The 13063-nt window shown below is 38.8% G+C and overlaps 1 protein-coding gene across 2 annotated transcripts in view; it reads right to left on the bottom strand.

Annotated features, from left to right (window-relative positions):
• The window catches only part of SMARCC1 (SWI/SNF related, matrix associated, actin dependent regulator of chromatin subfamily c member 1), a 95025-nt gene that overhangs the window by 55973 nt on the left and 25989 nt on the right, over positions 1-13063 (bottom strand). For both annotated transcript variants that reach the window (XM_062603943.1, XM_062603942.1), the window contains exons 6-14: positions 10054-10123; positions 8730-8799; positions 7115-7190; positions 5187-5312; positions 4365-4483; positions 2996-3120; positions 2138-2197; positions 1468-1505; positions 240-361 (exon numbers count right to left, since the gene is read on the bottom strand). In XM_062603943.1, the coding sequence (XP_062459927.1) occupies positions 240-361; positions 1468-1505; positions 2138-2197; positions 2996-3120; positions 4365-4483; positions 5187-5312; positions 7115-7190; positions 8730-8799; positions 10054-10123 (806 nt within the window). The remainder of the gene's footprint in view (positions 1-239; positions 362-1467; positions 1506-2137; positions 2198-2995; positions 3121-4364; positions 4484-5186; positions 5313-7114; positions 7191-8729; positions 8800-10053; positions 10124-13063) is intronic.

Raw genomic sequence — 13063 nt, 5'->3', positions numbered from 1 at the left:
AAAACACTATCATTGTCATAACTTTCACAGTAGGGATGTTATTACTGTCAATTTTCTCAGTAGGGATGTATTATTGTACCTTCACTTTATAAGAGAAGGAATTGAAGCACAGAGGCCACACATACCTACCTCACTTTAAAGTAAATCTCAATTAGCTCAAGCTATGCAAGGTTGCCTTTCCTGATCCACACCAGGTCCACAGCTATATGTCTTCACCCAGTTCCCAAATACTTTCTTACCAGTTGTAGTCAAACCAAGATGCATAGCTTGGAATAATGATGTGGTTGGTTTGTTCTGTAACATTATCTTCACCTGGATCAATTGACCGACTTTGATCACCTTTGTTAGGATCTTCATCTTCCTGTATCATGGAAAAAATACAACAGTGAGTAGGTTGTAAGAGGCACATCCATAAACTCTCAAGTCAGAAAAAAGTTAGCCTGAAACAAGTGCTTTCCAATCCTGTGCAGAATAAACCTTTCCTAGTGCAGTTTCTGGTCAGTGGGGAAAATCTCAGGGACCAGAGAAAGTGTAATCTATGTCATCATAAAAATAATAAATCTTGACAAAATATTACAGAAAGCATAAGGCCAGGATAAAGTTTTTACAAAGCCAGCTCTCAAATCTGAAGAGCGTACTTTGCAGTACAGTGAGATCACACTTTGCATCCTGTTTATAAAGTTAAGCATGCTCTATGGGAGAAGACACTGCATTTCAATAATGCAATATACTGCAATCACATGTAATGTGTGTGGAATACTTTGTAAGCTGCCATCCTGGGTCTTGCTGCCACCTCCAGTTACTGACACTGCACCAATTTTTAATATTGTCTAAGTTGGGCTGTATTTTTGGTCACTTTTTCCCCATTAACCTTCTCACTCCTCAAAAAAACATTAAAGGAAATTAGATTCATTACTTCAAGTTTTATTGGCAGACACTTGTTAGCAGTAATAGTTTCACATCTGAAAAACTGCACCTCATTACACTAAGATCTTACTTGGATAAACTCACTTTGATCAATCTTAAAGCCAGTCTCGGATATCTCTCCCTTGTGAAGAGGAGATACTAAATTCAGCTTGTGACTCTGTATGTGCCTGCATTTGCTTCCATTCAGGGAGTGAACACACAAGTTTGCTCACATAGAGCTTTAAAGACACCAGCGAGCAAAGACAAGGGGGAACTGCTTTAAACTGACACAGGAAGATTAAGTGACATTTTAGGAAAAAGTTCTTCCCCGTGAGGGTGGTGAGGCACTGGCACAGGTTGCCCAGAGAAGCTGTGGCTGCCCCATACCCGGCAGTGTTTAAGGACAGGTTGGATGGGACTTGGGGCAACCTAGTCTAGTGGAAGGTGTCCCTGTGCATGGCAGGGGCAATGGAACTGGATGAGCTTTAAAGGTCTCTTCTAACCCAAGCTGTTCTATGATTTCAGTTTCTATCAAACTCAGTAAGAAACAGCAGCCGTTACCTTTCCTCCAGTTGCCACTGTCTCCTCATCCTGTTCATCTGAAAGGCAGAAGCATTGAGAATTACACTAATAAAAAGAGTTGACTGCTCACAAGCCTTTCTAGCAATGCAGGTGCCTAATTGGAAAGAGCATTTCATTTGGTTTGGAAGGGAAGTGAGGAGGAAAGCAAAGAAGACCACACATCATTAAGGCAATCTCATCCTTATGCAGGCACTCAACTATCCAAGACAAGAGAACAGATAAAAATACAAAGGAACAATAATCAGAATTATTCCACACTTAGGAATCCATACCTAATTACCGCCCTCCCCAGTGACCTAGACGTAGCCTTGTTTGGTAGGATACGGGACACTAGTTCATACCTCTTCTATCGAAGGCTTAGTAAAACTCAGGGAACCTGTGATTCACCTTGATTCCCAGTAAGAAAAATTCTGCCAGGAAAGAGCTTATGTGTCATATTAAGAAAAGTGCCTACAAGGGAACAGCCTTGCAAGTGAAAGAATAAACGTTTCAACTTGAAATACATATGAAAACTGAATTAATTCAGTAAAATAGTAGAATTAGAGACTTGTTTGAAATTGAGAGACATAAAGTATTTCCTCTGTTGGCCTGCAAGCAGGACTTTACTATAAAACCTAGGGAATGGGGTGCTGGAGGGTGGTGCATTTACCAAGGTCTGCTACTGTTCCTCCTTTCACAGGCGTGTTCTCACTGTCTTTCTTTGGGTTCACTACAAAAGCAAGATTGAAACTCTGATGAATAACCACACAAGATAAAATTACCAAAGTCTAGCATGCTTTCACTATCCTATCAATTAACAGTTTTGCTGGTCATATCTTTGCAGTTCAAGAGTTCATCTGTGCAGGTTGAGTACAACAGAGCATTTGTTCAATTTCTCTGGAATTCCGTATCTGAACACAAAACAGCTTTTATTCATGCATTTAGTGGACCAAGTACTACACTTTCCCCATCTTGTACAACAGTTCTCACATGCAAGTCCAAACCAGGTAAAAAATCACAAATGGTGTGACACCCAAAACAGTTTGGTGCCAAGGACTTGGTAAAAGTAATTATTTTTCAGATTTATCTTTACTTAAGATGTATTGCACAGATCAGCACTTCTCTGAAAAGGATTAATAACTGAATGCATTTGGCACATTGCTAGAGTTTCCACTCATTTAATGTGCTGCTTATCTGGAGTGTCTGGCATACAAATATTTTCCTCCAGAAAGTTCCACCCCACAAAACAAACTCTGTAAAAGTGTGTGACAGCCATCCTAAAACTGGTGAAGCTAACCGTTTAAACAGATTTTTGAAGATGTATTTCCAAAACCAAAAAGAAGGTGAATCTGCTACCCTTCTCAGATAACACATTCAATTCCCTGACTACATAAATTTAGATGGGCACAGATCACCTGGCCCTATGGCCACAAGTATTTCAAAAATTTCACAAAACATGCATGTATTTTTCAGTGCAATTTAAGCAATTGTCTTAACATTCAAAGAATCCAGTGTGTGCATATTTTACCATTTTTGGGAAGTACCACTTCTTCTATATTAGGTACGGGTGTGGGATCCTCCATGTCCTTTGTAAGATCTTCTTGTTCATCTTCTTCTTTCTGTCCTCTCCTTTTTCCATATAAGGCTGCTTGTCTAAAACAGATCAAACAAATTCTTTTCCAACTGCAACTGTCAGATATTCTCATCTTGATATTATTCTTCAGATACCAGGATTAAAGGACTGGGTCAAAACACTTAGGAAATCATGTACAACAGTTCTCACATGCAAGTCCAAACCATGAACACTGCAGGAGTGGTGCTGGTGGAGTTGATGAAAAATACTCTGTACATTAACAAAATGAAGTAAGTTTTTTTGGTTTTGTTTTTTTTTTTGTGTTTTGTTTTTGTTGTTTTTTTTTCCAAAAAAAAAAAAAAGCAGCTATTTTCTATTGTTTCAAGACCAGAGACCGCCACTGTATATAAATCTTGATTCCAACCCAGTGATTCACATTTATTCTTTTAAGAGTTGCAACAAGGGCATCTGCTGCACAGAAGAGGTGACAGACCATTTCAAGGCACACTGCCTTATTTGATGAAAGAGGCTGGCTTGTACGATCAAGTCTGTGTACCAAAAAAGCCATTTTGGGAACAAAAAGCAGAATCACCCAAACCTCTCCTCGCAGAATCTAAGTTGGGCTTTACATTTGGAACAAAAAAGTAATTCAGATTATCAAGTCATTTTTTTTCCTCACATCAAATGATAAAATTTTCAGATTTGTCTTATTAGAGCCTAACAGGTCTGTTAAACAAGACCCGAATATTTATCTCAAAAGTGCTCACGTCCATATCTATACATAAACCCTCATAAACAAGCTTTTATTTGGATATAATAATGACCCTTTTTTCGGTCAAGAGATCAAAATAGCACTGGAAAAAAACCTAAACTGTAGGCCACAAATGCTACTCTGCTAAAGTTGCATTTGAGAAGTGGACTTGCTATGCAGATAAAATTCAATTAAATGCAGTAATTTATGGAGCTGTATTTCAAGAAGCATACATGTACTGCATGACTGCACTAACAGAACTAGTTTGAGTTATTTTAGAAGCAGCTGAGCAACTTTTCATTTTGTAAATTCTACTCTTGATGCAACAATGAACCCTGTCACTGATAGAGATAAACCAACTTGCACTATATTCTCCTCCACCTGAAGGCAATACATTTCTACAGAAGCTTAAAGAAATTACATATAGTGCACAAGCAATATCACTCAAGTCTATAGTAGAAATAATTATTCCACTGTAAACTAAGGAGAGCCAAGTGAAAGGGGACAGAGATCCCTTTGTAACACGTTTTATCAAGAAAAATTGCATCAAGTTACAGGACTTGGGACACTCACCCTTTCTTCCCTGTCTTTTTTCTCGACTCCACAGGAGTGGGGGGTGGAGAAGGAGAATGCTTTCTCTTCCTTGTACTTGCTGCTGCTTTTCTGTCTCTCCTCTCCGGACTACGGACAGGCTGTTAGAGAAGTGAAGTAGTTACGTGATCCCAAATACTACAGTTATTGAAATGCTGTAGGCTACACTCTTCCTTAGTATGTCCTACAACAGAGAAGCTAAAAGCAATAATACCACAACACGTACCACATTTTGCTCCAGAATACTTCCAATTGTCAGCGTGAAAACCCCTTCATTTTCTACAGCCATCCCCCAGAAGATGCAACGGCTTTGTACTTAAGAAGTGTGATTTCAGTGGCTTTGTACTTATGTGTGATTTTAAAATAAAGCAAGATTCAAAAATGTATGCACAACTTGTTCAATATATTCTATTCAACAGGAGAGATTTCCCAGCGAGTAACCTGACATAAAGGTTGAATGAACATGTTTTCAGAGTCCTAACTAGCTTCCTGCACTGTGAGGGAGACGAAAATTAGGCAAAATTTTGAGAATTTGGAAATCAAATATGAACAGCTGCTGTTTAACACACCCCAGCTCTGTTTATGAGAAAACACAGACCAAGTCCCATCTCTTACCATCCTCAGGAAGGGGGGTGGTGGTGGGGATTAAAGTGCACACTTACATTTCTGAATCAAGGAACTATGTCAGAAGAAAGTTAAACTAGATTATGTTATCACAGGCAACTTAAACCATTCAGCTAGCTTAACTTCAGCAACTTCAAGTCCCAAAATTTTGAGTCACCCATTAAGCAGAGAACCACCTACCTCTTCATTTTTCATGGAGATTCTCTGTCGAAAACTCACTGATTTCCTGTTCTCATCTAGTTCATAATCCTCTTCATTCATCCATTCATTGAATACGTCTGTGTCCAAAATCCACTTGGCATGAACCTAAAAAATAGAACAGAAGAACATATTAATATGCCAACGTGTTTGGGAAAAGTAACGCCGCAACTGACCTCAGTAGATTAATACTTGCAGCTTTGATATCAAGGTCTGAACAACCAAACATTTTGCAATGCTTTTACACATAACACACAAAAAGGATGAACGTCACTGTAACTATGCTGAATGCAATGTCTGCCCCTCAGTCATTTTTAAGCCTTCTGAAGTGTGAGGTCAGTTCTTACAGCTAGGACAACAGCTTTGCATTAAAAGCATACTTTGGATGCTGAAAATTATCATCAAAATCTTCTAAATACACGGATCACTGTAGCAGATGGGCCACAAAGACCAAAATAATTAGGCAGAGTTGGCCGTATCTTGGAAAGAAAAGACTGACAATCTTGACTTAAAATATCCATCTTCAAAGGAAGTTCTAGTTTACACAGCTGAAAATAAATTCTTGAGCTTTAGAATTCTGTAATTTATGAGCTTTATGAATTCTATAATCCATCATTTATAGAAGCTGTTTTATCTTACTACATACAGTAAGATTTATACACAAAAACCATGAGTTCCAGTTATTTACAGGCAACTACTTGAAGTCGTGTTTGAGCAGATAAGTTATTTTCTGACCAAAGCCGCTCTAACTCTGCTGTTCAGATCAACAGCATACATACAGAACAACATCGTGTGAAATGTACACAGGATTAAGTCCAATAATACAACAATAAAGTAGTAGTTACTGCTGACTGATTTTAAGTGCTCTTTATTCTTCTCTTGCAATGAAATACATCAGACAGGCAAATAATTCCTCTACAAAAAAAAAACTTGATTAGAGAACCTAAATAAGGCCTTGGGTGCTGGTTTGATTGCTCACATATTCAACAGATTGATAAGCACTGACTTTTTGCAGCATTACATCAGTTAAGCGCAGAGTTCCCATTAAATTGAACCTTTCCATAAAAAAAGGAGAGAGATGACGCTCAGGGATTCATAGAATCACAAAGTGGTTTAGGTTGGAAGGGACCTTAAAGCTCATCCAGTTCCAATGCCCTGCCATGGGCAGGGACACCTTCCACCAGACCAGACTGCTCCAAGCCCCAGTCAGCCTGGCCTTGAACACTGCCAGGGATGGGGCAGCCACAGCTTCTCTGCGCAACCTCTGCCAGGGCCTCACCACCCTCACAGGGAAGAGCTTCTTCCTCAGATCTCATCTCAATCTCCCCTCTGCCAGTTTAAAGCCATTCCCCCTTGTCCTGTCCCTACCTGCCCTTCTCAAAAGCCCATCTCCAGATTTCCTGTTGGCCCCTTTAAGTACTGGCAGCTGTTCTGAGGTCCCCTCGGAGCCTTCTCTTCTGCAGGCTGAACAACCCCAGCCCTCTCAGTCTCCATAGGAGAAGCACGGTATTTTCCCCACTTCCTCTCATTAAACGTTATATAAGGCCATGATGTCTTCTAACGAGCTGTCAGATTTCATCCCAGAAATGGCAACACTGGCAGTAAAGGAAGGACTTAACTTTAATGTAAAACACCTCAAGCCAGGCCAAAATGGTAATTTTGGCACTATCAGGGATGCATCAATCTGTCCTTTTCACTCACTTTTTTTTTTGACCCCCAACAGCATTCCTCCCCAAAGAAATGTTTTAGGCATTTTCATTTAGGCTCTAGTCATATCCTTCTGCTTTTCCATATATATGGAAATACAGCCATTGTTACTCAGCAGCACATTAAAACATCTATCTAGCAGCACCTGAGCATGAGCTGTACCAATACAGTAACTCTGGGAAACTGTTTTACAAGAGACTTACCTTCCATGGCTTTTCAGGAATTGGAGGATCCTCGATTTCAGCATCTATTTCATTGGCATGAACCCAAGTGTCATAGCTAATGAGAGGAGGCAAGTGAAAATAAAATTGGTCCCTTGGGCTGTTCATCCAGAGAGATCACCAGCAGGAATATTTATTCAGCCATTATGGGATGTGCACATTTTTAGCTTTCTGATTTTAAAAGCCATCTCCAGCTTAGAATTGCAAATCTACTCTCTAGATTCAGGGGTATAAGTGCAGTTTCTGAGTCACCTGTCAAACACTGGCATTAAGTTAATTAACTTGTTTCTATTCTTATGAGTTTAAAGCAAGAGCTACTGGATTCCTAGAAGAAATAAGTATGCATCTTCTCCTTGAATCCTACCACTGTAGAAACAATTTATTATTTACATTCACTTTTCCCCAGCTATTCCCTCAAAAACCTCTTTATAAATACTAAGAAACTACACTCAGAAGCAGCAAAAGCCGTATTTTATAATCTACACTAAGCATGCACTGAACAACTGGGATACATCATATGCAAGAAAAGATGTGTATGTAGCATTCCTCATCTTCATAATGAGATTTGTAATTACATATACACCAAGTCAACACAAACTTAACTACTGATATGAACAGAAATATTTATTCATCTGTACGAAGAAAGAAGTTTAAGTGTGACTGTTTGCACTCTTCCACAGAAATATGCATACGGCTCCTGAGAATTCTGTGCATGGACAGCAGGGCAGATTTTAGTACCCTGGAATAGTTATTTAAATAGAAGTCAACGCCAGGTTATCAATCAGATGAGGTTTTCCATAACCTGAACTCAGAAACCAGTTATTACAAATACATTTAAGTTACTAACTGTACATATACTACCTTTTAACATCAACTAGCACGACAAGACAACTTTCTCAAATATGTGCTTTCAACAGTCACTTGTAATTGACTAAAGGCAACCTAAGGAGTGAAACCTCTCCATCCAAGGAAGCCTAACTAGGTGAGAACAGTTAACTCTTTCGGCTTTAAAATCTTACTAACTTTAAGGAAAGGCTCACTCTACCCTTTAAAAGTCTGGTTCAATTTGCAACCTTACCAATGGCTCTGCAGGAAAATACTCTCTTTTCCTAACCTTCACCATCTGCTAGTATCACAAATGGGTTATAAGCCAACAACTAGTCTTTTCAAACTTTGGACATTGAGATAAATGGTAGCGAGACTAAACTACTGCATCCTTATACTCTGTAAGACAACCACTGCCTGTCTCATAATATCAGAGGTGATGTAGAAGCATTCAGAATCAAAACAAGAGGAATGCAGTACTGTATATTTGGTCAAATTTTTAGATGAGCCAGCCTGAGATGGGTCTGAGCCTGTCATGTTCTGCAGACCAAGGAAAGAGCAAAGTTGAAGTCCACACAGCTTGACAATCCCCCTGTGGGTTCACTACCATTAACCACAGAGCACTGCATTCAGCAGAGGTAAAAGGCTCAGTAAGCTAAAGGAGCAGCTTGCTTGAGGATACAGATTTTACTATTTGCAAGTTTTAATCAAGACTTTTCCTTCAACAAAAACTTAAGTAAAATTTGGGGTCTGCTTGCTTCCCCCATTTTACCTGTCTGGAAAAAAGCCCCAGTGTACCAGCACTTGCTTGTCCTTTTTCATCACAGGTCTCAACCATTCATCTGCAAAGGGGGAAGAGATCTAGCATCAGATTCATATTGTAAAGCACATTACATACTATTTTGCTTTCCCACAGCCAGTAATAGTAAAGTTATTGTAATCATCTCTGATAGAAGTCTACTGTAGAACAATTACAACGGCCTGGCCAGAACTAATACACCTGCCTGCATTACCTTTACCATGTCTAAACATGCACGTGCTCTGCATGCATGACAGACGTTGCATTAGTAATCTGGATGCTAACTTTGAGGTGTATGTTACATTAGTAATTTTGATGCTAAGAATTGTTGCAACACATACAGCGATGGGGCAGATACAGTTCCTCCGGGCAACCTGTGTCAGGACCTCGCCACCCTCACCCGGAAGAGTTTCCCCCTCAGATCTCATCTAAATCTGCCCTCCGTCAGTTAAGCCATTCCCCCTTGTCCTATCCCTACCTTCGTTTGTAAAATCTAATCGTTCCTACAGAGAAGTCAACACTTCCATCTAGTGGCCATAAAATGCATGGGCATATCAGAAAATGAGGATTTATGCCAGATTTATGCTCAGACTCAACAGCAATGACCCGCTAGAAAACGAAATGTATTTCAGATAGGAAAAATAAAGAGCAATTTTTTTGTTATTTGCTGAAAGATGTAGCTGTTAAATTGCTTTTGAGGAACCTACGTACTTCATATAGAAAGAGACTGCATTATAAAAAAGCCCACAATCTTCCTTTATCGGGTCTAAGTGTTACTGTATTAATTCTCACTTACTTTAGCATCTACCTTTCTCATATCTAGCTGATTCTTAATCGTGTTCCACTTAATATTCTGACTTACACTTATGCACTGGGGGCTACCATGGAAGCAATAAAAAAAAAATAAAATAACAGAAATGTTAGTTTTAAACCCCCTACTCTCACTGTGTTTCCTTTTAATTTTAATCTAAGTTACTTTCTAAGTTCTTTCAGACCCTTAGCTTTGCTCTCCTTCAGCCTGCAAGTTAACATCTCAATTTTCAATGCAATCACTGAAGAGCAGTCAGTGTTACACACCTTAATCTGAAGAAGTTGCATCCATTAAAAATATAACTGTTACACCCAGTAGTTATTCGCAGGACAGAGTAATTTTATTTGGAGTTGTTAATCCTAGAAATATCTCTCAAGTGGCTCTCAGGAACAGGCTAGAAACATACCATGTGCAAAAGTTCTTGTAACTGCTAAAAGTATTTAGTCACAAGGCTAATTCCACTTAAAAATTAGAAAGCAACTTTACCATCATCCATTGAGGTAGGACTTGGATAAACATGGTGGGTAGCCTTCGATTTCTCTTCAGTTACTGTTCCCTGTGGGAAAGGGGGAAAAGAAGAAGAAGCTGCATTAAAAACTTTAAACAAATTACCTCAAACTTTTTGGCTGCTTCTTTTTACTCACACCCCATGCAGCCCAGAAGTACTCAGAGCTAACTTCAATGCAACTACAGAGAATACCACCTCTAAAAAATGACAGAAAAAGGCAGTTATTCTGGGACTGCCACCAAATTACTGTCATCTCTTGCTCTTTCTTCTCAAATCTTTCCTCCTCCTAGCTCCTTCTGTCCAGTTCTCATTGCAAATTGTCTGAATATCAGTCCATACAAACGTACTGGTAAATATTTAGTAAAAAAGCATCTGCAACTTTTTTCCACTAAGTACACATTTTGGTTCAAAACAATTTCTAAATATGACAATGTACATAAAGTATATGAAAAACTTAACTAGGAACAGCTGCCTTGAATAGAACATCCCTAGGATCTGAGAAAGGCTGTATGTCAAGAGACAGACTAAACACCCATTCTTTAAAAAAAGCCTCCTAAACCATAGAACAAAGAGAATAAATCAGAAATACACTAACATGATACCATTGATTGTCAAACTCAAACACACGAATGCTTTTTCTTCTTGCTGTCATTTTCTTGACATATGAGAAGCAACATATGTACTTCTCATGCATATGTTAATGCCACAAAAACAGTGTATATAAAGTAATTTCTCTACATATGGGTGCAGGCCATAACTATATTCCTTACATCATCATGCAAAAAAAAAAAACAAAATAATTCTGCTATACTGTATCTCTTAAATAACTGAACAGTGTGACCAGTCAAGAAAACCTTGACCTTCCCTTACAAGGAGAACTAAGGATTCTCCCACATGCTGCAGAGACACCTCCAGACTCCATATATAAAAAGTCATTTCCAAGGACAGCAGTTCACAGTCTGCTGGCTCTCTGCAGAGGAACTATGTTTTGGAACAGTTTATGTGAAAATGTTATTCAAAATTTACATTCCACAAATACTTGACAGATTTATTTAAAGGACTGAAGAGCCCATGGGATAGGTTACAGCCAACAATATGCAAACAATTTACTCAGCAGACAGCACAAAAGGAGGAAAATTAAAAAAAAAACAACAAAACCAAAAACCAACAACAACATAAAACCATGAAGATGCATTGCATTACAGTAGCAATATTTGGAGACTACTCCAGTATCAGGGGCTAAAGGGCAAGAGTTCCCACACCAACAAGAGTTCATAGAACTGGGTAAAAGGAGAGGAGGTGCTCTGAGCAACAGGAAGAAGGCTGTAAAGTAAGAATTTAGAAGTGTTCAAGGGGAAAGGAATGAGTGAAGAACCACCTGCAAAGTGTTTTAGGAACAATAATGGAAATTCTCCTTTCATCCCCCATGAGCTAAAGATGCTCTAATCTGAGCTTTGTGAATCAGATCAGCAAGTTTCATCTATTTCCTACAGAGCTTTTAAAAACCCAGTACAGAATAGATGAAAACTCTTAGATGCTTTCTTGACTGAAAACAAAGGGAGGGATAGCTTTGCACTAAAACAGCTTTCTGAAAGATGTAAGCAGTTTTAAGATTTATTCCCTGTCTCTGCTAAACTGAATGTGACTAGAAGCTAAAGACATAACAGGATGTCTTTAGTGACAAAACACTTTTCTTGAGGCCCAGAGATATAAAGGCTGTATCTCACTCATTACCTGCTTTCAAGTTCCTAATTTATTGTTCTGGCTCTTCTCAGAAGAATCCTTAACACTTAAACAGTAAAAGAAAATCAGAAACAGTAGCAGCACCTTCAGCAGCAGAGAGAACAAATATCTTGCTAACATCTCTTTTTATGAGCCCAGAAATCACACCAGCACTGTGCTGGGAGAAGAGATGCAAGTCTCTGCACAGGCTGCAGTCAGAGCAGTGAAGACTTGGAAATAACAGGGAGGAGGGAGCTACAAGTACCAGGAATAGGGTAGAAAAAAGATAACAGCAGGGTAAAAAACCCCATAGTAATAAAATAGTGAGCAAGCATGGGTAGCAACACAAATATAAGATGGAAATTCAGAAGTAGGGCAAAAGAAGAAAGCCCAGAGCCTAAAATTAGGGATAATTTCTGTTTGCAGTTCTTCACATCCTTTGAGAGACAAAACCACCTGCTTTAAAAGTCCCTTAAATAATTTGTGGATATAGTATGCTTTAAGTTCACTACAGAATTCCTTCATGAAAGGAAAACAATCATTAACTCGTAATTTAAGCAATAGCAAACATTCTGATTCAGCTGAATAATTAACTTGTGAAAAATTATGCAACTGAAATTGAGATGACGGTTCATTATCACAACACAGGAAAAACATTTAATCTGGAAAAGAAAGTTTACTTTGGCTACAGCTGTGAATTGCCATAACACAAAAGGCTATCGGACCATCTTGAGTTCACATTCCTGGATATTTCTCTCAAGACATGTGAAGACTGTTTACATTTTTAACACATGAAACTGTTAATCTTATTCAGCTCATCATTTAGTTTAATAAACTACAATGGCAAGATGCTGACACTCTTGGAAATATGCTGACTCCCTAACAAGAAAGAGACTGCTGTTGCTCATACTCTTTTCAGCACAAGCAAGAAAAAAGGAGCAAGTAAAATAAAGCGAAAAAGGTAGCAATCATGTTAAGATCAAAGCTTCCTTATGCTGTCCCCACAGATCCAGAACAGCTGTATTGCACACTACCTTCTTTGGCCTCACGTTTGGACAAAGCCCGAGCTTCTGCTTTGCGTAAGCAGGTACTGAGCATTAAATCAGTTCAGGCCTGCAGCCAATTCAGAGATGCCATAAGTACTTTTCACTCAAACAGCAATTTCAGATTTACTTTAAGAACAGAGTTAGGATTCAATCTCCTTGTGAGGATAACTACTACTTGCATTTTACAAACTGTGAACTTTTGGTCTTAAGTGATTTGCTG

Source organism: Pezoporus occidentalis, unplaced genomic scaffold (genome assembly GCF_034315485.1).
Source record: "Pezoporus occidentalis ecotype Australia unplaced genomic scaffold, CSIRO_AGI_Poc_V1 ctg82, whole genome shotgun sequence".
NCBI classification, from domain to species: Eukaryota; Metazoa; Chordata; class Aves; order Psittaciformes; family Psittacidae; genus Pezoporus; species Pezoporus occidentalis.
The sequence above is the reverse complement of the archived record's forward strand: the minus strand, read 5'-3'. Positions and strand labels throughout refer to the sequence as shown.